Source organism: Styela clava, chromosome 1 (assembly GCF_964204865.1).
Source record: "Styela clava chromosome 1, kaStyClav1.hap1.2, whole genome shotgun sequence".
NCBI classification, from domain to species: Eukaryota; Metazoa; Chordata; class Ascidiacea; order Stolidobranchia; family Styelidae; genus Styela; species Styela clava.
The window spans coordinates 6551282-6579267 of record NC_135250.1 but is presented as its reverse complement, the minus strand read 5'-3'; the positions used below and the strand labels follow the sequence as shown (position 1 = coordinate 6579267).

Genomic DNA, 27986 nt, shown 5'->3' with positions numbered 1-27986 from the left:
TTAAATTTGCTTGTTTTTGCTTGCAACCCAACCATTATCATCACACTAATAACGAACATTTTAGTGCAGAATTTTATTGTTACAATGAGTTAACTTAACGAAACATTAATTAAAAACAGCACTCAATTTTTAAACTAGTTTCACTAAAAGGTGAGATTCATCACAAAAGAGATATAAGATTGGCAGACAAGTAAAGAGCAAGCAATGTCGAATCATATATTCAAGAACGCTGGAAAATTGAAGTTTGAAAAGTCGATATTTATTTACAATTTCCATAGCACAAACCATACGGTATTACAAGCTTAAGCATTAAGGTATTTCTTTCGGGAAAATGGTAAATCGATCCCAAAATACGTTTTTGTGGATGAAAACATTTGTAGAAGCTAACGAAATATTAAAAGAGCTGCCTTATGATAAATTAAAACTAAAAATTTCAATCAAAAAGTTAATAACAATAGTACAGTGATTAGCAATATGAACTTTGTACAATTAAGAACTGCATTATGTTAATTCATATCATGAAATGAGCATGATATAAAGATATAATTTGATAAAAATTAACACTTCATAAGAAAGGGAAATTAAAGGTAAATTCAGTTATGGCAAAGCTTTAAGATCTTAGATATTCAATGTACACATACAATGATTGAATTGAAATTGGGAAATTTATATAATATGTGATTTTCTATAACATCTACCATGTTTCCCTGAAAATAAGACCTACCCTGAAAATAAGAGCTAGCTTGAATTTTGAAAATAATTTTAATATAAGCCCTCCCCTTAAATAAAGACCTAGCCAATAACACAAACTTTTTTTTGACCTAGTCGATAGCGAGAGATCACTCCTACACGTTTAAAATAATTGATAATCTATGTTTTGCAGTTATTTTGAATAAAAAATTGTTATTTATATGTAAATGAATATTGGTTTCCATATTCCTATATTTGAAAATCTCATATTTCTCTACTTTGTAATTTGGTTTTTTAAATGAAAATATAGGACATCCCCCGAAAATAGGCACTAGTGTTATTTTTCGGTAGAAAATTAAAACAGGACCCAGGAAAACACGGTAGTAATATATATGAGCGACACTACTCTATCTTGCTAAAATTGTGAAATTATTTTGCATTCAGCAAAAGAATTCAAGAAAATATATGGGGTGAAGTTGGTAAGAAAGATTTTTTTAACGAATACAAGTTTTGCCAGTTTATATTGGATTAAACGAGTTTGAATGAGCGGCAGTCAGCAATATAAAATGTTAACTCAAATAATTATTAAATTTGAAATGTCGAAAAGAAAATCTTCCCTCTAAGTGCCAATTGTAAAAATTCATGCCAATAGACAAAGAGCATACTAATAAATCGTCGCCTTCTTTGAATCATCCAATTTAACCATTAAAAGTACATCTATGGTACTAAATTCAATAGGTCAATAACTGAGAATGCACTATAAAATTTTTAATTTTTATTACATTTTCATATCAAGGTACTCAAATTGTTAACGCAGAAGGTAGATTACTAAATTAAAAGCTCTATGGATTGTGAGCTAAAATTGCACAATTGTTGCAGCATTCATAGCAGTAACTATTTTAAAAAACTATTCAAGATATAATGGAATAAAATATCTAATAGACTCCGTGTTTATGCCTGTACACAATATCTTTTGAGTTCTTCAGCCCAATACTCCATATAAACAAATAGGCCGATCAACAATCTCAATGAATTCTCAAGATTTCAATGTGAATCTGTTCCTCGTACTGCGACGTGGAGGTGATGATTAAATACACCCACAATCACAAGAGCCTGCAAAAATACATACTGTTGAATAAATTGGAAATTTTCAAATGAAAATTTAATGAATAATATATGCGTTCGATTACTTACTACTCCAAGAATATGGAAGTTTTTTTTAAATTCCCTGGAATTAACTTTTCTATTTGAATTTGGTGTTGTTCATTCAGGCTCACAAGTATATTTTTGCTACATGTACATTTACTACAGAGGTAATTTTTATATATATTTGAGAAGTTTTACACGTTGAACTACTAATATAGATTACGGTACAATAGGTTATGGTAAAATACCTTCTTCGTTTGCAAAACCAACATTTCTCTCCCACTGCTGTTATCGATAGTGATTTTACATTTTGGAGCTCTAGATGAATCACCTTCTTCAAACTGGACATCTTCAACTGATGACAAGTCGTATTCTTTTTCAATATGCTGAAAAATAATTGTTTCTTGAATTATATGTGTGATATTATTTTGAATAAGAAGACCATTTTTCAATTTTATATAAGACAATTTACTTTTGAGATTAAGAAGTTGAATATTATATGATTGGTTTCCTGTGGCTATCGTTAGAATTAGGTACGCTTCAATGACCTTGCTTTGATCAGAATGGTGAAAAATTTGAAGTAAGTATCAGTTCATCAACTCGAATGCTGCTACGAAAACTTACATGAGTTTCTGGTTCAAAAATGTAAACATTCTGAGCATTAATAGCGATCATCTTTGTAACCGATTGTCCATTGGGACCCATAACCTAGAAATCAAAAATAATTGAGGAATGTTAAAACCGAATAAATCTATATTTCGTAACAATTTGAGATAAGTGGAAAAAAGAAAGATAAATAAAATTGCAAATCATTAAACCAATCATCAGAGAGAGATCTGGCAGCATTTTGATTCTAGCATTGTGGGAAATGAGCATTATATTGAGTCTGCACAATTCAAGATGACTTTTGTTATTAATACCTTGTCCTTTCACATTATAAAACTATTGGTATCAAAAAGCACTCTTCAAGAGAGTGTTTGTACATTTAACACAACATTTTAAAAACAATATTTTCTCATGATCTGCTGCTCTGATTTGAAGTAACATTTATAATCTCTTTCTGCTATAACAACCTCACAAATTTCTATTTGAAAAATATATTTTTAACGAATATCTGAAAAGAAGATTATTTGGGTTACAATACCTCAACAGTAAAAAATGATGATCCAAACATTTTCTTCTTCATCAACATTGCCAGAACTTCGCTTCTTGCATCGTGGGGAGGTTGTTGCTGAACTTTGGTGAATTCATTGTGAGCATTATCTCTCCATATAGTATGAGGTTCAGTTTGCAAAACTTTTCTCGGAATTAATGACAAGACTTCTTGTCTGCGATATTATGATATAAGAAACATAGATAAGCATATTTTCGATTCATTTTTTATTTGTTCATTTAATGTGTTTCATACCTCTTCAAACAAAGCTCAAAGAATAGAGAGCTTAGCTTGTTGACTTGAAAGAATAAAATATTTTCGATTCGGCAATATACCTTTTATTTTGAACGCCTGTAATCTAATAATCAATAGCACACAAAAGTATCTGAGCATTTGCCTTTAAATACAATTTCAAAAATGTTCATTACACTGTAAATTCTTGAGAAATGCTAAGTAAACAACAATGTGCAATTCACTTTATTCTTGTTACTTGAAATATTGAACATAAAAGAAAATCCCATTAAAAAGGAAAACGTACTCTGAAGGAAGATTGTCTCCATCATATCCCCTGTGAATCAGTGCACACAATTTTGCAGTTTCGCCAATTTGGGCTCTTGTCAACCCCTCAGTTAGTTCACGGTATGTCAGAAGCTTCCCATCAAGGTACTCCGGGATGAACTGTCAACAAAAAAACTTTATGAAAAATAATATAATTTACGAGAGTTTCTTGAAAACATTAATCAAAATTAATATTTAAAGTTAAAACTAACTTTCTGTAGATTACCGTAGTTTACTTCTGTCTTAATATTAAAGCACGTGTATAACGGGTTTCCCCACTTCAGATAATATTTGAATGTCACTACGTAAGCTATATTAACTTGACTGGTTTTACTTAAATCTTATTCCATAACTTTCGCAACAAATATAATGCTAGTGAGATGCGATGCATGTGACTCATTCGCTGCGATCACTTGCTGTGATAGGTTCGTGCCAATCCCTAATCCCACCACAGGAAAAACTAATAAAGTTTGAAAACACAAAGAAAAAATCAGCGCACCTGCTTGAACAACAACTTGACCACTTTGTCATTGTCATAATCTATTTGTTTCTTCCATACAACTCTCTGGAACATGAGTGAGTAGGGCTTCTTTTTATGGACCATGCCATTGTAAACATCAAACAAATATATGTGTCGCCTCAGAGGAACAATATCTGTAACTAAATAAGAATGTAAAAATATCTGTTAGCAAGACAAAATGTACATTCTATCAAACAGTCATCTGTCTGAAATGGGTGGCATGATCAAAATTGATGCAGTTTAAAATATACATACTTATATTACTAATAAAAAAAGTCTGGGGAGAAATTACTCCATTCTTGAACTTATTCAGAATGCCATACAGAGACCATAAATGTCTTGCTTCAGGGGCGTTTATATAAAGACCAATTATCAAACTCTTTGAACTATAAATTTAAGTTACCATTAGCCTGTTCATTCATATCCAGTTTGAAAAGCCCATATTCTTTCATGTCATTGGGATTTTTGATTCCAAGATTTACACAAAACTGTTTTATGATATGCATGACAACCTGCATGAAAGAAATTGAATGTCAACTTTAGCTTGGTATTATTAATCGACAGGGCTAAGGAGTCAAAAAAATTCACAATTTACTCCACACTCCCAGTTAAAAAAAAAGCTCTGATTTTGGGTTGGAAATAATTTTAACTCCAGCTCTATACTTTAGAAATAAATTTTGATAAAAACTTTTGCGTATGCAAGTTTTCTTTAATGGAATGTTAGGAACACGTCGTAAAATTGATGCTTTTTGAGTGCTAGTAAGGAGTTTTGGCTTATTTTATCACAATTGCAAATGCAACGACCTCGACTACAGCATATGCATGCTAAATCCCTACTCAAACTCTACATTCCTAGATAAAATTGCCAATGACAAAAAAATAAATATTCAAGTATGAATAAAAAACAATGAACAAAAAACTAAAGTAAAAATCCCAATGCAAGGACTGGCACAAAATGTATTTTGATGGCTTTAACAGCACATTAATTTTGCATAGGAAAACAGTTACCGATGAAGTAGTAAACTTGTAATCCCATTGTACTCCACCAGGAAGCATAACAGGTTGATCCAGAGATGTTCGGCCGACCTAAAATAATAGAAAAATCTGAGAAGTCTTTTTTTCTTTACATTCTAAATATAACATCACTATATGTTAAGTTGAATAGGTTGTTTATACTGAAACATAAAAAAATAACTTGGATCAATTTTAAACTACAATATGAAATGTATTAATTATAGGATAATGCATAAAAAGTATACCGATGTATATAAAAAAATGGTATTGTCAATAAAGAATGTTTCTAACAATAGTAAAATTTTGATATCAAATAATCAATTACCTTCAATGCCTGAATTTCAATTTCACTTGGTCTATCCACTCTACCTCCAAAATCCACAGTATGTTGTAGATTGACCAAACACACTTTTGCTGCATCTGAGTTTAAAATTCAACAAATATGATAGTAATTTACATAAAAAATGAGATATGAAAAAGATATGTTTTGAATAATGACAAAAAGGAGGTCACAAAAACATGTAATTAGATGGAGATATTAATGTTATTAATGTTATTGGCGCGGCGGTGTGGCTCAACGGGCTAAGCGTTAGGAATACGCTCGCCACCGCACCTCTAATTACTCTGCGTGGGTTCGCAGGTTCGAATCCCATGCAGAAATGGCTATGTGCGAGAAGATTGCTGGACTCCTCGCCGTCGTTGGGGGGTTCACGTAACCGCTGGTCGGTTACGGCTTCCTCCACCACCAAGTCCATGCTTCCGGAAACAAACAATATAACTAATCCCATACCCGACTTGGAATGGTAACCGGACGAGAGGCCGTGGTTCGCCATATGGATAAGCCGTCTTATCGGCTTTCCTCTCCCCCGGGATAAATATGTAAATCCTATCCTATGTTTAACATTAATCAAATACGGTATATTTATTTTTATTTTTAATCATCCTTCAAGTGATTTATTTATCTGACTATCATACCAAGTAGAACTTGACCCTAAAGTAGTACTTTAGCTAATATATTCAACCTCAATCCATCACATTCATAAACAAAAAACTTAGATTACCCTACCTTATTATAGTATAAGACTTACTTGCATATTCATCACTTTGACTCTCGGAAATTGCATACAGATGAGCCAGCATATGTGGAAGTAAAATTTTTGAGCACGGAAAATATGCCAGAAAAAGTGAAAATAATTGCCAACCCCGTTTGCAGCTGGAGCTGAAATAATAAATATACAAACAGTATAAAAATAGGATGTATGATACAATAATATTCATTTTACCTTTTTCTGTTTCCAGTTGTCTGCTTTGCCAGATAAATACAAACTTCGTCATTCAAGATATCTTTCTTGTGCTTGCGGCATGCCATAAGAATGGAATACAGGCATGCTAGATCACTTGTTGCTTTTGTCGTTATATCTCCCATGAAGTGTTGGATGTCTGATATAAAAAAAATTATTGAATGATTGTCATTGAAAAGTAATTTGAAGAACCATGATTCAGTTGGTATAAGCAGTGGATATTTTATGATTATTCTTCCAGTTATGATACATTTTGGGCAATAAGAAAAATCACTACAAACTATGAGTATTTTTTTTTTATTTATTTTTTTTTTAATGGATGGGTCCAGTACAAACAATCAACTTATAACAATTACCTTAATCCGACAATACTAAATTGGCTAGGTTTAATCTTAATTTTTTCTGATCTTTTTATTCAAAAAAAAGAAGTTTGTACTCAACAGGAGGTAAATTATAGCTAAAAGCAAACATATAATAAAAACCTTTATTTAATGGTTGTTGACTATAGGCTTCTCAATAAAATGAATAAAATACTGGTGAACGGGGTTTCATTTATAAGCGAGTTGGTTATAGACAGTTTTTAGAATTGGTGCAAATAATAAATTTCACTAATTATCTTTTAAGAAATTTCTTATAAAAAGTAAAATATTACTTCTAAAACAACCCAATGCCGTCTTAGCCAGTTCGTCATCTTTAAACTTCAACAATGGTCGAGTTAAACTGGTCTGTCAAGAATAAAGAATGAGAATCAGTAAAAATATCAAAAATAATTCTTATACATAATATAACTGATTAGCTAGAAAAAATTTATAAATGTTAGAAAACAGTTTCGACACCACCTATCTGGTATATAAAAATTTGAAAAAATCACAATTAGTGAAATCATTATAAATTGGGGCCTTTGTCTAATGAAGAACCCCTCCCTTTCAATTTACATACCTTTATACATCAGATTTTTGAATTATTTTAATCTAATTTAAGTTTCTTAGCGTCATACAATACCTTTGAATATTGCAGTAATTTTTCTGCTTCTGCTTTTTTGTTTCGTTCGAAATATTTCGTTGCAAACATAAGCAGAGAATATAAATTACTCTCTCTTGGTGGTGGAAGAACTTCATACAGACTTTCTTGATCTTCTTGATGCGAAAAGACTGGTTCAGTGAAAGGCTGGAAAAGAATTTGCTTTTTTATGATTGTGAGCATTAATACACTTATACACTTGAAATACATAGAATAGTCATCCTTATTCTAGCCCCAGTGTCCTTGCATTCTATTCTTACGGATCCAATAGCAAAGGGGATTTGAGAAAATATAGGTAATAGACTAATAGTATTAGTAAAATATGTATGATGTTTTATGATAATTGAATCTATCGATTTTTCAATAATACAAAAAATTATTTAAAAATGAAAAATATTACACTTCAAATTTTAGGATGTTTTACCTCTCATTTATGATATAGCTTGTTATCTTGTGAAAATACAAAAATTTTTTTTTATTGAAAACTAAAAGATTAAAAACCTGAAGTGAACCATTGTTGACAAGAGACTATGAACATTAAATACCTATTGTTATAGAAAACAGCTAAGCAGCTGCGAATTCCACTAGGCCAATCACTGTGAAAAAAAGCTTCAGCAAAAAATTTTTGTTGATAAGTAGGAACCTACTTTTCAAGGAAATGAATTAAAAAAGAATGACAACATAATAATCCAAAAGTTTTATTCCTATTATTTAATGATCATCAACAGATAAAATGTATTAAAAGTTTTAAAACTCGTACCTCTTCACTGTCGTTCATCATCGGGCCAGGAGAGACGGGACTTGACGGTGTATTCATTGTTAGATAGGAACGAAGGACTTTATGGAGTTGGTTGGATTTCCTTCATCAGCATAAAATATTCATTATTATTATTAATCTGGCCATATTTATAAAATAATCGCCAAATATTTTGTTGGAACACAAATAATTATCTACCTGCAGTAAAATGACACATTATGGCCTTGAATGCTCAATTCTATAACAGATCCTTGATGTACTTCAACATGTGATATTGCGATGAAATTATAAGTCACTCTTTTCCAAGTTGGTGGTCCTGGTAAGATGAACAGCATGTTTAAAAAGACCAAATGTAGATATAAAGATAGAAATATCCATCTCCCAAAACAATAAGCAATTTAGAATAAATATCAAAATTGCTGACTAGAAAAACATAATTATAGTAAACTTCTCTCAATTGAAAAATTATAACATTTTTATTATTTTCTTTTTTGATGCTTACTCGCAACTTACACTCTAAACCAGTGGTTCCCAAACTTTTTCAAAAAAATTGTCTGACGGACCCCTCGCAAATTTTGTTTTTGTTTCGCGGCCCTGTGCACTAATTGACTAAAATAAAACATTATCAAAGAAAGACAGAAAGATATCACATAAAACAAGGTCAAAACAAAAATAAATGCTCCACACGGTGTAGTTCAAAACATATCTTCACCTGCGATTATCACGATAAAATTACATACGATTATCTCAATTTTAATTTTAGAAGACATTTTAAAATTGATAATACAGAGTTGAAAACGTAAAAATATATGCCTACCGTTACCGTGTGTCAAAGACTAAAATTGACATCTAAAAACTAAAACGTAGTGCCTCTCTGACTGCGCTATACTTACCGCTATCTACCTTTCAAAACAAAAGCGTAAAACAGCATTTAGGAACGGAGTGGCATACTTTATAAACTACCTACTGTAATTCTCTCCTATAGCAACAAGCATGCAAAAAGGCAGCGCCATCTACACCTCCAAGTGCAGTTTTAAGTATTTAGCGGGATTTCCAAACAATGGCCGCTATGGCTAAACGGCGCTCCAGAAGCATATGTACCAAGATGTCGCAAGACCTGAACCCTAACCGGTACACAATACCATGTTCAGGTTGTGCGCTATCTTGGTGCACATGGATTACTTCTGGAGCTCCGGCCAAACCACGGCAACTGACTTTTTAGCTGCCACTAACCGGTACCACGGCAGCAAATTAAAAAATCATGTCGGGTAAAATTTTGATGCCGTAACCAAGGCATGTCGGATGTATTGGCAGGGCTGCCCCTGTTGGTGACAAATAATGAGTAGGTTGGTACTTTTTTTTATCGATAAAGTTTTAATGGATTTGAGGTTTGGTTCCAGATTTAAAATTCTGTATATTAAACTAAAATCTGGCACATGACTTTGTTAATATGCCGATAATACTGATTACTAAATTATAGCGCCTTTAAACCATGGCATGAGACGCCGCGGTTTGTTCGTGGCAGGAGCTGCCATAGCTTTGTGACGTCACAATTGGGAAAGCGTAATCGAAACAGAACGTGAAGAATCAGTGTCCTCAGCAGAGATTGTAAAGCATCAAAAGGCGATAAATGTGTCTTTCCAAATTTAAGCAGTTAATTTTTGCATTATCAAACTTTGAGCCATATAACAGATTTCTTGTGCGGACCACCGGAAAGTGCTTCACGGACCCCAAAAGGTTCGGGGACCCTAGTTTGGGAACCACTGCTCTAAACAGTGCCCTGCAACTGGAATCGCACAATATGTGAGTAGCTACTTGTATTAGGAAGGAACAGAATCTTTCCTCGCATTGCCCACCCAACTTATTACACACTAAATGAGGTGGGGATGGAACTTGATCCCGAGATTCATAATCTGCGACACCAACGCAGTTAAGTCTAACACTTTGACTGTTTTGATAAATGATAACATTTTATCACATGATTGAAGCATTTATCATTTTACTTTACACTGCTAAATGTTTTGTGATGGCAAACAAAAAAGAAGCATGATGGCACACTTAACTGCTGGTCAGTAACATTAATTTATCATCAATTCGTTATCATCATCAATAATTTTTTAGATTTATTGCTTAACTCAACAACATTGACCATCAGAAATAGGAAATACTGCAAATTATCGCATAAAATCCACCAGTTGGCGTTCCTCGGTATAAGAAATTAGACAGGGAAAGGGCAGACTCTCACTCTCAATAGTTAAGAAGACTTACCAGTTATTTGCAAGAAATGAACTCCAGTCTGTCCAACTGCAAGCGAATTTGCTTGGTAAATGTTTTTTGGTAGCTCAGATGAAAGTTCTTGAACCTAATTTAAAAACGAATAAAAATTTAGGAATTACCATAGTCATTTTATGTCTGAGATCATGGTGCATTTCAAATGAAACCAAATGTAGTTAGCGTTAAATCAAGAACAGGCCTGCACAACTCAAATTACCACGAGGGCCGCAAGCATAAATCTGTAGGCCCGGCGGGCTGCAAACTTTGCCACATACATATTTCACAAGATGAACTACAAATCAAAATAATATTGTGAAACAGTTAAATTTAATGAAACAAAGGCTAGACAAACAATCCGTTTAGTAGCAATAGATCTTCCTCTGTTGTACTTTTTTGACTGTTAAATTACATTTTTCTACAAAATCTGCTCCAATTTATTTGAGTTTTACAGTAATGAGCAATATCTTTTGAGCGAGAATTTCTGCACCATTCATAAATGAAGAAATTGTTTTTAAGTACTAAATTTAAATCAAAAAAGAAACTTCAGTTTCATGAACTGCTAGTAAAAATAATGGGGTTATTAATAGGTTGCTAATATGCACTAATGGATGTGAGATTGTACCGATATTATTTTTAGCGTGATTTAGACTGAATACTGAGTTATCTAAATCGGGGTTTCCAAAACTGGGGGGCGAGGGGTCGAGCGACGAATTTTAGGGGTCGAGAAAGGCACGCCAATTTCACACAAAGTTCGATATTTATTGAAACTAGTGCAAATCATAAATTTCACGATTTTGAATATGATCGGAGTAGCAGCGCGCTAGCATAACAATGCCGGCTTTGATTGTTAGACCCAAGAAGTGACGTGTTTCCAAATCACCCACAGACCGAACAGTAGTATCTTGCGGGCCGCATGCGGCCCGCGGGCCATATGTTGTGCAGGCCTGATCTAGAACATCTACTGATAATTTGTTGTCCCTAACATAGTACAAGAACTACACAACGGCATTCAGATCTATATCACCTTGATTCTGAATATCTGGGTGAAATACAGAGTCCAGTTCTCTTTAACATTTTCCAGAATGGATCTTCGAATATTGGCTTCTATTTCTTTGTTGCCAGATTTTTTGAGTTTTTCTCTGATATCCTCACGATCAGCAGGTAGTATTCGTGGGTTAGTTCCATTAGCATCTTTTGTAATCTAAATTTTGAAACACAAAACATATACAATCAAAGCTGCAAGTGTTTAAAAAATGCTATCTTTTACAATCTTTCAAAATAAATGCTGGTTGTTTTACCCTTTACTGAATATCATGGTCTCAAAGTGAACTTTGTTTAAAGTTTTGAATACAATTTCCATGTACCGTACATTGTTGACCTTAAAATGATAAAAAAATTTTCCAACAAACCTTTCGTTTAAGAGTGATTTTTCATATTTTCATCCATTTTTTTTCAGATACCATAGTAGAATACAGTTTGTTTATAAATAGTTCAGAAAAATATGGATAAAATTGTTCTCATTAGTATTTCCACAAGAACCCAAGTGCTCGACTTTAAATCTACAAAAATTAAAGCACTGAGTTGAACATACCTGTTTGAACAACAATGCTGCCATTGTCATGTCTTTGATGGTTTCCCCAACCTGAAAAATTTCTTTTCTAGCTCTGAGTTTCCAGGGAACATTAACGTATTTGCATGGTACTCGATTTTGCACTTCGTGGGGAACAGTCTTTGTGGTGGCATCAGTCATGAGCCCTATATGAAAAAAAAATTGTGGTTATAATTTATACTTAGAATTCAAAATTACTGTTGTTGGATCTTCTTGAAGTTGCATTAGAAGATGAGATGCTTTAATAGATACACCTTACACCAGGGGTCACCAACCTTTTCGAAGCCGAGGGCTACTTTTAGGGTACAGATTAAGCTGCGGGCTACCAGTTCAATGTACACTTCTAAAAAAATCAGTTGCTCGATTAGGCTTTAGTGTATTTAGTGAAGTATAGACACTAATAAACCTTAGGATTCTTCAGGAAAGCAAACGATTATCACAACGTTGTAAATAAATTTCTATCAATAACACTTGTATTTCAAAACTGAATGTTAAATTGATTTTCATAGGAAAAAACAATGTACTTGAATTATTTACAAACACTCTTCACAAGTCTAAGATAAAATGGACTTAACAGTTGTACTATCAAATGTTGTATAGTATTATACTCCGACTTGTAACTTGACACTGTAACTCTGAGCGAGTCTTGCAGATTTTCATCAGTGAGGCGTGTTCCATGTTTGTTCCTGGTGGAGTGAGTCGCGGCGCTATGGCCCATCGTGTTAAGCGTTAGGTTCGCAGGTTAGAATCCCATGCGGGGATAGTTATGTGCGAAAGGATTGCTAGACTACTCGCCGCCGTTGGGTGGTTCACGTAACCGCTGGTCGGTTAAGGCTTCCTTCGCCATCAAGTCCAGGCTTCCGGAAACAAATAACTAACTAATTCCATACCCGACATCGAATGGTAACCGGCGAGAAGCCGTGGTTTGTCATATGGTTAAGCCGTCCTATCGGCTATCTTCTCCCCCGGGATAAATATGTAAATCTCCTATCCTGAATTTATGTCAAAAATGTTGATTCGAAAGGATAGGCTGAAACAAACGATGGTCTCGTAAAATAGGATTGCTGTATGATTTGAATCGCAAGCTTTTTCTGTCCGTACTGTGCTGACCAGTGGGTAGTTAGCGCGGAAGATTAGGTGACAAGATGTGAAATATCTCTCCGCTTTGCCGTCGCTAAAATCGCCCAACTAATGAGACACACGCAGGCTGTTTTTATGGTGGTATAAATATATCCACCTACCATTCATCGTGAAAATGATGGATTTTTCTTTGGAATCAATAATTGTATTATTACTGCTCTGCTAACCAACAGACAAGAAAAAGCGCGGGTTCGTGGAAAGTGATCTCAGTGTGATGTCATAATTGGAAGAGTGTTAATTACCCGTCACATTACTGAGGTCAAATAAAAATAAGGTTTATGGTTACAATAATCAATATAGTGTTATTCTCAGTTCCATATAAGTGTGATTTATACTAAAATAGCAGGACAAAATATAATTGATGTAGTTTACTTATAAGAGCCGTTATTAAGCTTAGTTTGGAACAGACCGGCGGGCGACTCATATGGTCTTCGCGGGCGACTTGGTGCCCGCGGGCAACGCGTTGGTGACCCCTGCCTTACACCTTTGAAACTGACTTGAAACTTCATTTTTTACTTATATTTTATGCTATAATATTGCCAATGTAATACTTTTAAGTCTCACGTTTCAAACCTCACTTGAAGTTTTGGAAACCTCTATGTGTTTTTTTTTTGCGTACTCTGCGTTTGAATCCCAGATGAATTTAGAAAAATCTATCTATCTCATCAGTTACAAAAACTATAGATAAAAGAAATCGTACCTGGGGGAGACTGTGGAATACTTTCTGGGCTGATAGAGCGAGGAGGAACTTTTGGTGGTGGTGGTTCAGCATATTCATGAGCGTCTTCCATCAATACTGCATTCATTCTTTCTTGTTCTTGCTGACGTTTCTTTGCTTCCAATGCAGCAGCAAGTGCTGTAGGTTTTCTCTCATTTCTCTAAAAATCAAAATATTAATAAAGGTGTATGATACTTGAATGCACAAGCTTTCAGAGAGCCCTGCTTGAGGGGAAAGGCATTAACTTCAGAATTTAGGAATGGCACCAATATAATATGATAAACATATAGCAATATAATATGATAAACATATAGCAATATAAATACTTATTATATTCAATATAGACTTTTATTGTGATGATATACATGTTGTTTAGTTAAGAATGAACAATTTAAACAATGTGATTTTAAATCAATTTCATTCATTCAAATATTACTTCACATTATTCACAATGTAATCGATTTGCAACCTGACAATTTTTGCGATCAAAGTATAAATATAAACATAGGTACATAGAAATAGGCAGCATAAAAATCTTTCAAAATCATTATTTTGGAAGTTTCACCTTTCAAAAAACTAAAAAAATATTACCTCTGGGCTTGAATCAGGTGATGAAGGTGGAGATGGAGATTTAGAAACAGGTTTTTGCTCTATCACTGCGATTCTTTCAGGTTGTAACTTCTTGATAGGGCGAGGTTGTGGTTCGGGTTCTCGCTCTGGAGAAGTTGAGCGCTGAGGCTTCTCTGTATTTGTCTGCTATATAGTTATATATAAAAATATGATATTTTTAGCTTCAAAGTGATTTACATTTCTCTTTTTGTTCTTTGAAAAATGAAAATAAAAGCATTAGTGGCTATACATGTTACCTTGTGTTTTCGAGACTTTATGATATTGGTATTGATAACTATTACTATCGGTAACTATCATTCTTACCAGTTGTTGCTAATAAAGTTAAATAGCAATATGTTTATACAGAATCAACTATAGCAGGGTAAACAAAAGTAAGTCCATGTTCTGCAAAATATAAATAAAATACTAGCCTGAAGACTTTTAGATACCTTTTGGTGAATTTTGATCGGACACAGAATGTTTGCTATTATATACCTGATGTCTTGCTGCTTCACGTCTTTGACGACTAAGAAGAGCCAACTCTTCTACCGTTGGTTCTGGTGGTTTGTTTGAATGCTAAAAATATAATGCAGCCTTATTTGAAATTAATTTCAGTATTGTGAAATAATATTAGCAACTTAACACAAGATAGATGAGATAATTATTTTATCCTTCACCAAGGTAAAATAAAATTGCAATACACAAGACAAACAGCGAAGGAGACAAAAGTTTAGGAAAGTTCATACATTTTAAACAATGTTTCAATTATGAGACATAAAAGTACTATGTTGACAGTTAACTTAAACAAAATTGAACCTTATCACTCATAAAAAAACAAATCGCCGTGTCAATATACGTGAATAAATTAAAGTGGCCAACTTGAATAAGATAAGTTCATGTTGGGTATAGGAAAAGATGACCGGTTTTTTTTTTTTCTAAATGAAAGAAATATACTCATTTAACACCTGCACCTGCTAGTATAACCAGAATAAAAACTTCAGTTTGCTAAATGGAAAGCTTTGTTGTTCTAACTAACAGAACCACCGGTCTTTAAAGTCTAATTCTAAGAATCATACTTGATTCTTCTTCTTTGCAGCTTCTATAAGTCGTAGGGCTGCTTTATGCGGATCCTCTTTCTCTTCTTCCTTTTTGGGAATCTAAATTTATTTCGAAAATTTGAAATTTCACATATAAAGAAAACAGAAATAAAAAAAAATGTAAAAAATAAATACTATAATCATAACATAATCGAATAGTGAACTACAGCTAAGTGTGGAAATAGTTGAAAAAATGATTAAGTTAAAACTAATTCACAAAGCTAGTAAAACCCTTTTTACATGCTAAGCACTCTGTCAATTTTGTCAGGTTACAATACTGCAATTGACTGCACGGAAAAGTATTACTGGATTGCTCACTCATAGGCTCAATTATAGCTTTTTCCACATTCAAGCGCTCCAAAATCGAATGATTAACTGGCTAATAACATACTCCCATACCTGACTTGGACCTGTTATCACCCCAAATTGAATATGAAAAATCATATTCTCAGGCTCAGAGATTCAAATATGCTTTGGAACAAGCAATTCAAACACAAATTGTTGAAACAACAAAGTAAGTGACACTGGATACTTTTGCACAACTGTATGAATTGTACAAATACCATATAATATTTTAATGAATTTTGAAGCTTTTTGATTTTTCTTATTGTGATAAAACTTGATTTTGAATTCGAAATTTAAAAGTTATTACACTTGCCGGTGGCTTCTTCCAGGATGAACGAGTTTCTGGTTTTGGACTCTCAGGTTCTGAAAACTTCTCCGGAGATTCCTGTCCATACATATTATGGTATGAGTGATTGTTTTGAAACACATTTCTGGGCTAGTATGTATGACGCTCACATAGACTACCGGTAACTTTATTTAAACTAACTATAGAGAATTAACTATTGGCTGATAGTGGAAAGCATCTAATCATTTATTTATTTGTCTACAATTATAAAATTTACTCTATCATTCCAGTTTTAGAATCAATATCGACAAAATTTTGTTATTGACTAAATTTTATATATTTTGTTGGATAACTAGATTTAGGAAAAATAAATAAAAAAATGAAACAGTGATTGAAGGTTATCAGTTCTGAGTCTTAATGAGTGTTTACTTACAGCCTTCTTTAACATAAATGTTCAAACAGCTGAAACTATTAACTGACTAGTGACTGACATAACTTAAAGCGAGGACGGACCAGACAAAAGCCTATGGTTCGCCACAATAGTAAGTGTTCTTATCGTAGTATTTTTCCCAAACAAGCATATATTATCTAAATAGCTAGAGAATATGTCATTTAAAAGTATTAATAATAAGCTACCGGTAATAATAATAATAACAAAATATAACATACTTCCTCAGCTTTTGGTAGAATTATTTTCTTCGGTTTTTGTGGTGGCCTGTAAGATGATTGCGACTCTGCCATTGCTTTTGCAGCAAAGAACTTCTTCTTTTCGGAGAATGACATTCTTACCGATCCTTGCTTAATGTTATATATATCTTCATCACTTTCATCAAGCTTAAAAAATATGGTTGTATTTTTGTGCCCTACCCTCTGTCATCAATTAAAGCACATAAAAAACCAATTTAATATTTTATATAATTTATTCTATGATGTACAAACCAATATTTCAGTTTATTTTGCCAAAATTCTTACAATGCAATTTATAATAGAAATATAAAAGAATAACATAGCGTGGAATCTAAAATCCAGACATATATAAAAAACTCTCTTGTCATTAAATTAAAAATATATACATACTTCTTGTGGTTTTGGCTTCGGCTTTGTTGGTTCCCTGAAAAAGAGCAGAATTGATAAAAAAAAGACTTATTTTCAACAAAAGCTATGCAGAAATAAAAAATAAAAGTTCTCCATTTTGATATAAATTTTAATCAATATCAAGAGCTGAAAATACTATTAAATATTTTTAAATTTCCAGCCTTTTTCCATTTAATCATCACCCAATTAGAGATATTGAAATTAAAACACAAAAATTCAAGTTTGAAACTAAACTGTGATTATTTTAAAAAATCTGTACTACAAGTATGTGCTAAAATCAGCGAAATAATTGACAAAATTATAATGATAGCAATATAATTTTACCTGTATTTTGAACTCTCTTTTCCGCTTCCACTTTCACTTTTTTTGTATAGATATCCTGCAGCAGCTGCCTTTCCTTTACTACTGTAAAAATATTTTTTTACTGTAACATAGATTATAAACATCAATATCAAAGAAGGAATTTTAAATTCAAAAAACAATTAGGTATGTCTCGTAAAAGTCAATATTCAAGTTTAAAATTGGGGGAATGTATAGGGGTGAGTACAAATCAGAAATAATAAGTATTAAAATAGTTGGATTATTTCAGTTAACATACTCATGTCTTCTTGGAGAAACTTCATCACTTGAAGATTTGTCACGTCTGTGAGATGACTTTTTGCTCCTGAAAATGTTGGCAGATAAATTATAATAATAATAACTGTAGATTTGGGAAATTGATGGGATGTAGAGAGAAACATCCTGTAAAAAGAGGAGTCAGGCAATTCCATCTCACATGATCACGCTTGAGCCTGTGGAATATAGCAATGTAATCAGTGACCTTTGGATAGGCTACAATATCATTTTTATCCTGTGAGAGAGGAAGGGGATAAGATAACTTGATAATATGGCGTCCCATGATCTCTTGTCTGGTTACCATTCCATGTTGAGTATGGGATTAGTTAGCCAGTTATTTGTTTCAGAACCGTGGACTTGAAGGCGGAGGTAGCCGTAACTGACCAGCGGTTACTTGAAACACCCTACAGTGGTAAGGCGTACAGTGATCCTCTTGCATAAAAGCATCCCCCACATATCCGATCCTAATAACCCACTCAGAGGTGCGATGAAGAGTTTATTTCTAGCGCTTAACACAATGCGCCACGTGCTGGGCCTATTTCTAATCTCTTTATGTCAATACTCACCTTCCTGACCTTTGACTCTCCTGTTTCCACCTGTTGTCGACTCTTTCATCTTCAGAACTGGAATCTCGTCTTGATGATCTTTTATCTTGTTTATTCAACAACTTTTGTAGCTCTTTTTGTTGTTTCTGAATTAAGATTTTGTTTCATTCACAAAAAAATATTACAAAATAATAGAGTATTATTAATAACTATTCATTCATTTGCTCAACTCATTTAGTTCTATGTACTAACTTATTAAACACACTTGTCAATACCCATTATGCATGATGTATTTACAGGTTTGAATTCACTGAACATGAATGTGTACAAGAAAGCTGCTTAACTTCTTGGAGTCACAGCAGTTGTTGACACAAGTCAACGACATTTTTTGAATTCCTTTTAATTTTCGTGTGAATCACATAAGCTACCCACAATGTGATTGGTTATTGGATCTTAGTGATCATGCCTTTGAGCATTGTTTTCTTGTTTAATAATAAAATTTAAGACCAGAATATTTATGTTTGAATTTCTTAGTACTCTTGTGTAAATTTACTTTGAATCACAGATAATTTGTAAGTCAAGGTTTTGTTTGCTCTCCTGATTTCATAATCAGTTTTTATTTATTTGTTCTGATAAATCATCTTATCGCCTTTTATGCTGATCATAGAGTCGAAATAAACTTATCTCATCTCAATAAGTCAATCAATAGTCAAGTTTGACCCACCTCTTGCTGTTTCATCATTAACATGAATTGTTGCTGCATCATGTTTTGTTGCTGTGACATTGGATCCATTGCTGATGATGACATCATGCCAATTGATGACGGCATCATTGATTGTTGCATTGGCATGCCTTAACATAACATAATTTAAATAATATAGTACATGAATGTAGTAATAAGCTGCAACAATATAGCTGATATTTATTCATTAATCCTAAAGCGAATGGTCAACATATTTTTAATACTTATGAAATTTTGCTTGTTTGTAATGCACTGATGTCAACTTGACAACAGACAAGTCAGATAGCTAGTCATTGGACAAAAAATGTATATCAAAGGGTCAATTATTCTTAGCAATACTAGTATTGTTGTACTAAAACGAAGGAAAGTCACAAAATCAATCCAATGTTTCCAGACCTTGCATTGGCATCATTGGAGGCTGCATCATCATCTGGGGTTGTTGCATCATAGGAGGCTGCATCATCATCTGAGGCTGCTGCATCATTTGTGGTTGCATCATTGGCATCATTTGTTGCTGCGGCATCATTTGTTGCTGCGGCATCATCTGTTGCTGCGGCATCATATTATATCCACCTAAGAATGTTACCGGTATAAAATGTAGCAGACATATTTAAAATCAAGGCAAAATAATTAAAAATATCTTACTAAAATACTCATAAAAATGTAGTAATTGTGATAATATTGTACTTGAATTTAACATGAAATGGTTTTCTCTAGGATTTGCTTATAGCAGAAAGGTACATCTGCACAGAAAAGTTGGTTTTGGCGAAACCTTTTGACGAGATTTCACACTATGACTTTTCGACACTATGCACTTTTTGATGAAAATTGATGTATCCCAACTTCAAAGAGGATAATTTACTGATCCCGAGGCATTAGTTGTGAATTGCACCTCACGTTGATTAGTATAATCGAAACATGATTTTATAAAAATTTGAGTCAATTCTATGCAATGTGAAGGAAACTATATAAAATATTCTTACCCATCCCCATGGAGTTCATCATTTTTCCGCCTCCTTTCATTCTTCTGTCGAGGTCGTTGACATCCCTTGTTGATAGACCATCCTATTGAATTGACAAGAAATTTAACTTTTGAGATTGGTAGACCTCGTCTGGTTAAAATTGCTGAACACTATTTTCACAACTCTTTGACTAGTTTAATTTAAAATATTTTGCATAAAACTATCACGTGCTGTCAAGCAAAGCAGTACTTTTGTCAATAATGAACAAATGTAATCTGTAGCTTATCTAAATGTGATGTTTTTCTGATCACGTGAATTGTTAAGCAAATTCTGGGAATGATCTCAACTGTGAATTTGGCTGTGGGTATTTCTAAAATAATATTTTGAAATAAAATACTTGTTAATAAACCAGATTCATTTATAATAAAAAATATAGTTTGTTTAACTTTTTAGTTTTCTTCATGGATAACGGTAGGTAAAATATGAACACTGGCAATAGCGAAAACAATTGAGAACCACTTTGGTGAATTCATATAAAAGGCCAGAAAATTAATTGAATAATCTAACGAAACTGCTTTTTAATATCATAGATCTGTTGATTCATAATAAAAAGTGTGTAATTTACAAAATATCCAAAAAGTGGCTCATCTGACATAACAGATTAATTTTGAATAAGGTATAAACTCAAATATTGTCTTTGAAAAGGTTTTGTTTCTACGTAACAATTGAATAGTTTTAGCTAATATTTAACTAATAAAATTCTGAATCCTCTTTGTTTTAAAATTGTGACAAGAGTATAAAGGTAAATATAGCTAATGCGATTCAGTTGAATAAACAGTGATATCACTGTTTAGCTATTTCAAATTTCTTATTTTATATTCAAAATAAAGAATGATTTGCCATGACCCGTAAAATCAGTGCTCAGCTAACTTTATGTACTACTGTGTCTAATATGCACTCAACGGTAGCATGTGGCCCATATTAATTTCCGCCTATAAACAATTGCAGTTTCAAAATAGAGATGCATCCGCAACTCCTATTTCCGTGTTAATTACAACTAACGGCAGGCCTGTTCACATGTAAATGACATACAACCCACATGTGCTTTTGCCCACGCTAATTAATATAAAACAATGACCGTACAAAGAGCAATTGTTACGACATACACACACAAATTTTGTTTTATAAATTAAAAGTGAGATCATGTGAGGGCTACAAAAATTTGTTCATGGGCCTCATTTGGTTGACCACCGCATTAAATGTTCAATGAACCAAATTCTCCTATTCACAGTAACTGAAGTGATTTTTCAATTATGAATGAGTTATTCCATGACCAACCGATTTAAAACTGGCTGCAGTTTTATATACCAATATTAAAACTTACATGCTGAGGTCCACGAGGCAGTCTCAGATTTGGAGGTCCATATGAAAAGTTTGAAGAATGCGATGCTGAATGAAAATTCAAAAATGATTAATAAAAAAATACTTATTTTATGCACAATTGAAATGTTATTTTATTTAACATACGATTGACATGAGGATTCATCCGCCCTTCGGGTGGTTCCATTCTCTGTTCATTTCCTAAAAAATGAAAAAAATTTTGTGACCAATAATTTACTTTTTTTTTTATGTTTAACCAATTTCAGGTAGGATTAATCAAGGGAATGACAGAACTAGTTTCCAAGTTCATCAAATTATATGAATAATAAAATATTCTAATAAAAGCTTTTATATTTTCAAGATTTTTTTCAATCCAATTACGAGGATATTTCAGATTTCAAAATTAAAAATTTATACAGTTTATATATTGAAACAATTCAAGATTTGAATGAGAACTCTTTCCTAAAATTTCATTTTTTTTCAATATTTGAATATTTTGGAGGTTTGAATCTAAAGCATAACATAGACATGATCAAGTTATACAGGTAATAGATTATTTTGGTACTCCTGAAGTATGCGCACCAAGATGTCGCACAACCTGAACCATAACCCGGTACACAACCTGAGTTCAGGTTGTGCGCCATCTTGGTGCACATACTTTGGAGGTACATTATTTTTTTATTATTCAGGATCCTTTTTACTCAACAAAATTTTTATTACCAGCATGTTCACTTCTTGGTGACGACGATTTTCTAGGTTTTTCAGAATGTAAAAATTCACTAGGATCAAATGCTGGATTGCTAAAACAAAAAAGAAAAGTTAAAAATATTATACCGAATTGATATTTAACCTATATAAATATAGCCTGAATAATATATTTTAGTGGCAGACAAACGGAAGAAATACTAAGCCTTGTGGTGGCATTTACTACTCATAGCTATCAAAAAAGCTAGCAAAAGCTGAACATATATTTGTACAGTATATTTGTTTGTCGATGAAATTGTTATATTCGTTAATAATTAATACGTAATGAATCATGACATTGTTTGTGTGAATAGGTTGAGTTATAAAATTTATCACAAGAAGAGGAAAGTCAATCATATTTCAATCATATCGACGGCCTCTCGTCGATTACCAGTCACATTGGGTATGGGATTAGTTAACCAGTTAGGTAATTGTTTTGATGGACAGACTTGATGGCAGAGCAAACCGTAACTGATCAGGGCTTATGTCAACCTTTCTTCAGCAGTAAAGTGTCCGGCAGTCCTCTAGCACATAATTATAACACACAGAATTCGAAACAGCAAACCCACACAGGGTAATCAGAGTATCGGTGGCATGCATGTTTCTAATGCTTAGCACAATATGCCGAGTTGATATCATATGACAAAAGTAGTTTTTAGTCACATTCTGAATTGCAAAATTGGAATGTATAATAAATAACCAACCTTCCTGATCTGCTCCGATAAAAAAAAAACTCATGTGGGGGAGACTCAAGTTCAGGAAACATTTCCAAATGTGAGAAGAGATCCAAAATATATTCATGTCCTGATACTTCTATCATTGCACCATCTTGCTGTTCCAAAACCAAACTCCATCCTTGCACATTGAATCCAATGCTTTGAAAATATAAACTAAATTAATCAGATTTGTGAATGAATATCAAGAGTCAAATATCACACTCAAAATTCTGTAACACAATGCACTCAGAAAGAAGCAAAAGTATTACAAAAAAAAAAGATGTGATATATATTCTATAAAAGAAGTGGCAAAAACATTGCTGAATCAAATGGTATATCAGTCAGTCTTTCCCATAGTTACCATTCCAATTTTCAAGTTGGATATGGCTTTATTTTAGCCTGTTCCAATGCCAGAAAAACATGAGTGAAGAAAGCCGTGACAACCAAAAATTACAGGTAACGTCAGGAATTCAACATTCCTATTGAAAATATTCATCACCCATGATCATCTCTTGTACTGCCTTATCAGAACATAAACTATGCCAATTATTGTTTCAGACAAATATATATGTCAAAATAAAACAAGGGTTTTACCTAGATTCTACTGCTCTGTTAGCGACATCCTCAGCAGTTGTCCATGAATTGATTTCAATCAGAACAGACTTATCTGCATGTAATAATAATAAAGGAAAATAAAACAAAATTCTGGTGAACAGCATTCGATAATTTGGGTATATATTGTTTCTTATATAACAAAATTGTTCTTCTGCATGATGACATGATTAATTTAATATTTGTTGAATGCTTTTTTGACAAACTTTACATAAATTCGAATAACCGGGTATAGAAATAGCTAAGGAAATAACTGTCACTTTATTGACCAAGATGATGGAGAAAACTGTGATTAAAAAAATGATTACATGGAGCACTCTGCAATGAAAATCGAGTCTACTATACTACCCTGGTACACAACTTGAGTTCAGGTTGTGCACCATCTTGGTGCGCATACTTCAGAAGGTCTGTTTTCTCATTATTAGAAAACAAAGGCTCTACTTGTGAAACATTTGAAAAAATTTTGGAATATTTCGCACATCAATCATCTTTACCCATATTGATTTCCACAAAATAGTAAACTAAAAAAGCTTGTATTCCTATTATTCGGGCAAATTCAAAACTAACATAAAAGCTTCCGCTGGTATCCTACTTATGAAATTCTATATATTTATTGAATTATCTTGAAGCTCAACTGAAAAAGCTGAGAAACAACATTTATAAATTGTAGACTCTTTTATTGGTCATTGAGGTTTTTGTTTCTTACCATCTGGTAGATGTATTTCAAGAGCCATATTGCGACATTCATGATTTGCCATCCATTCCATAACACACGGAGGAAAAAGTCTGCTCTCAAGTAATGTGCGACTAGCAGGAATTCTCAATAATTTTTTCTGTATATGGCCACAGTAGTCATCAACTCCATGATCAGAAGCATACCTATAGAAATAAAGATTGAATGTTATGAAACTCTCAGACATTTCGAAGCTCAAATATTGCTCAATTATATTTATTAACATTCTCATCAACATACCTTTTTGCACAATAATTGTTATACCAAGGAAAAAAATATAGGGTTGCTTTAAATTATTATAAAAACTGTCAGTCTACTTGTGATCCAATTCTCCATTCAGATATTTTATTCATTAAACAAATATACAACATAGAGAACAATTCCCTGAGAAATATTCACATTGTTCCAATATCTCAACAAAAACAGCGCTATGTCAGAATTAGTGTCAAAGCCGCAGTAAAAGTTTTGATTAGTTTTCAAATTAAAAACCATATATGAATATTTGCAGTAGAATAAATAAATTACTTGAGTAAATAAGAATGCAGAGAGGGAGATGGAATGATGCATGACACACAATGAGAAAGTAAAGCCCAAAGTCGTTTCTTGTGAAAATCATTGTAATTATTCCAGGTTAGTGATGCTATCTGAGAAAGAACTTCATCACGAAAGCGATAGTTTGCAAGTACCTGTAAATATATCATATATATTTATTCAGTTTTTTTTTGTGCCATAGTAAATAAACGTGTTCCCAGGATGTCGTGATAATGAGCGAACCCGTTCTTGAGCTGACAACTAGTGTTATATTTGGCATTTCAAAAGTTATATATTAGATTTATGTAAATCCTGTCCTTATAATGTAGCCTACTTAGGGTCATGCATTAGTAAATGTAAGGAATAGTAGTTATAGGGCCATAAGTGCGGCAATGTTTTTTCTGAAAATGAAGGGACATGCAAGTTCGATACAAATAAGAACCTCTTCCTAAAATTTTAAATCCAACCAATTTGTTGTAGAACCTTCGAAAATCAATTGATAGAATTTTAATTTCAAAACCTAAAACATATTGTGACTCTTATTTTATGACTGCTAAAGCTCCCACGCCCAACAGAATATTAATATTACATACATGTAGAAGAAGCACTAATGATACAAAAAATGAAAGTACTGACCAGAGTAACAATGTAGTCACAATATAGTTTTCCATGAGCTCCATTCAAATTGCTATCAATCATATATCTCAAAATCTGTAAATAAAAGAAAGTGAGTAATACCTATTCATATACCATCGATAGTTACTGAAACAATAGTTTGTCAAAGACAGGCAACATCTTGTTTGAAAGGCTACGTTCATTAGAAAAATCAAATAGAGAACCAATTATATTATTTACCGGAGTTCAACATATACCTACCTGATTTGATTTAATTCAAAATTCAGAAATTGGCATGTATGTATGTGTGTGCACAAATATTTTTTATCAAAACTAGAAATAAAACAATTGGACAATGTCACCCTTTACATCTAAAGTTATTATGATGTCACTATTTATTATTTTGACTACCACCTCTTCACAACGCATATTCGTTTTTGCATAAATTTAGCACTCACCAGCCTGTTCAACATTGCAGCTTGTTTTACATCTTTGTCATCCACAGTTTTGAGGAGTGAGCTTCTGAGTGGAGTCGACAGTGCCCCCCACTGTGAAGGCACCTAAGATGAACAAAAAAAATAGTTCTTTTATGAGGAGTGGCGCACCTTTACTCCAAACAAGTCTCTGTACAAATAGCCACTGACACACAAAAGAAGCTACTGTTTTTGAAATTACTTTCCGGTCCAATTTTGACTATCCAATTTAATATATCCGAGATGAGGCGTGGGCTTGGGGTATGAACCTAAGACCTTCTACTTATAAATTAACATAGTAAGGTTCAACACTGATTAATAAGTTATTGTGGATGCATCATAGTAAAAAAAGATGTTAAATTTTGAGAAAAATATCGAATGGACAAAACATAAAAATGTAGGAAATAATGAAGAAGGACTGCTTGGATTAAGAATGCCCCTACATTATGTAAGTAACTATTAGGTTTGACACATAAAAATGCAAAGAATGTAAATTATAAATGCACTAAATCTTAATGAAAATTTGATTTATGAATAAATTTGGTTCAAAATATTTTTTAATGATATTTCATGGGTTTGTGCAAGTATGCTAAAAATGAAGTTTTGAACAGTCACTGCTCATTCCAACCCCATCACATATAAATTACAAAGGTGTTGCTAATTACGAAGTGTTAAGTTTCAATCAAATAGAATTTAACATTAAATATTGTTTCTTCACTTTAATAAAATGACAAAATAAATGATGAAACAAAAAAGATTTTTCATGAAACTCAATTTAATTATAAACCAACCATACATAATTATTTCAGTTTTGAAAAATCTTACCCTGAATTGTTTTCCAACATACTGAGAAAATGGAAATCTGTCAATATTTGCAGGAAGTTCTGGGCATTCATCATCTGGTATTGTGCGTGTTTTAGCACCTTCTACATTTCGTTGTGGCGTGTGTATGGCTTGAAAACCTTTAGAAAGAGGAATATTTCTAGTCAATCAATTTGCAATATTTACACACACAACACGTTCTGATTATATGTGTGGCATCTGTAGTCAAAGTTGGCATTTGATCTATGGCAATAGCATGCGTATGTCTGCTCATATGAAGAGGGGTAGGTGGCACCCCTATAGGGAAAATATATAAATATGAATCACAAAACAAACGGATGAAGCGTTATAATTGATAACAAGCCGATTAAGTTCTTCCATTGAAAGTAAGATTGTATTGTATTTGTTAATTAAATTTCGTATTCTATTGGAAGTACAAACAGAATAATGAAATAATGAAACAAAAGTGGAATTTTGAAACTTAGATTTATTACGCAATACGTGCATCGACTTCTCTTTTTAATAATTTGAACAACGCGACCCGGGACCGTCGGCTTATCTTGTGCTGTTGTGTCTCATCACGACAGAGTTTTAAATTAGGGCAATTTTTGGCGACTTTTATTTGTAATATTGGACAGTGGGCACCAATAGTATATCTGTTAATTTGTGATTTTTCATGGGTTATAAATACGAATTTAATTAAAAAACAATTAGTCATAAATACCGTTGGATTTATCCAGAAGCGATGCCAGTTGTGGCGGAATCGGTAAATCTCGTAACTCCATATTTTCCAAATTATGATTCCTTTTCTTTTTCAAATCGCTGGCTATCGTTAAAAGCTAAAACATCACAGTAGTTCACCTCGCACGAAAGTGGAAACGCGTATTCAGCTGTCTCGACTGTGCAATTATTAATGGTTCCTAAGTATATAAAGGCAGACGTAGTTGGAAGAATTCCTTCTAAACATACGGTTGTTAATATTTAACAAGCCATTAATCTCTCTTCAACAATGGGTATACGAAAGAAACTTTCCATTTTGTATCGTGAACATTGTGTAAAATATAACAGGCTATATGGTTTGGATTTACGTATTTATTTCAACAAAATCCACAATATTTACAAAAATGAAGTAGTATTTCAGATCTTAAAAACGAAAATAGATTG

General features: G+C 32.9%; 1 protein-coding gene across 5 annotated transcripts; it reads right to left on the bottom strand.

The window, feature by feature from the left end:
* Window positions 1-64: 64 nt before the first annotated feature.
* LOC120348662 (unconventional myosin-XV-like) lies at window positions 65-27721 on the bottom strand. 5 transcript variants are annotated; one of them, XM_078117532.1, is made up of 42 exons: window positions 27547-27721; window positions 26826-26962; window positions 25986-26087; window positions 25549-25623; window positions 24907-25067; window positions 24355-24527; window positions 23631-23703; window positions 23025-23195; window positions 22297-22376; window positions 21724-21777; window positions 21581-21645; window positions 20218-20299; window positions 19631-19807; window positions 19217-19344; window positions 18514-18638; window positions 17931-17996; window positions 17657-17737; window positions 17315-17348; window positions 16907-17071; window positions 16259-16336; window positions 15586-15666; window positions 15005-15085; window positions 14492-14656; window positions 13883-14060; window positions 12025-12188; window positions 11458-11634; window positions 10428-10521; window positions 8358-8475; window positions 8163-8262; window positions 7385-7549; window positions 7035-7107; window positions 6365-6521; window positions 6170-6300; window positions 5407-5501; window positions 5076-5153; window positions 4471-4579; window positions 4047-4207; window positions 3528-3667; window positions 2981-3164; window positions 2461-2544; window positions 2085-2222; window positions 65-1803 (listed from the first exon to the last, which is right to left on the bottom strand). In XM_078117532.1, the coding sequence occupies exons 1-42, from the start codon at window positions 27605-27607 to the stop codon at window positions 1735-1737; spliced, it is 4830 nt and encodes a 1609-aa protein (XP_077973658.1). In that variant the 5' UTR covers window positions 27608-27721; the 3' UTR covers window positions 65-1734. The 5 variants fall into 5 exon arrangements, with proteins under 5 accessions (XP_077973658.1, XP_077973660.1, XP_077973661.1 ...); XM_078117534.1 differs by having other exon boundaries at window positions 14492-14653; XM_078117535.1 differs by having other exon boundaries at window positions 16265-16336.
* Window positions 27722-27986: the final 265 nt, after the last annotated feature.

Coding starts and splice junctions, on each gene's coding strand:
- LOC120348662 (XM_078117532.1), bottom strand. CDS start 27,607: ATGGAGTTACGAGATTTACCGATTCCGCCACAACTGGCATCGCTTCTG. Junction 20,300..21,580: donor TGCCTCGTGGACCTCAGCAT/GTAAGTTTTAAT, acceptor TCAATTCAATAG/GATGGTCTATCAACAAGGGA. Junction 6,301..6,364: donor ACAACTGGAAACAGAAAAAG/GTAAAATGAATA, acceptor TTATTATTTCAG/CTCCAGCTGCAAACGGGGTT.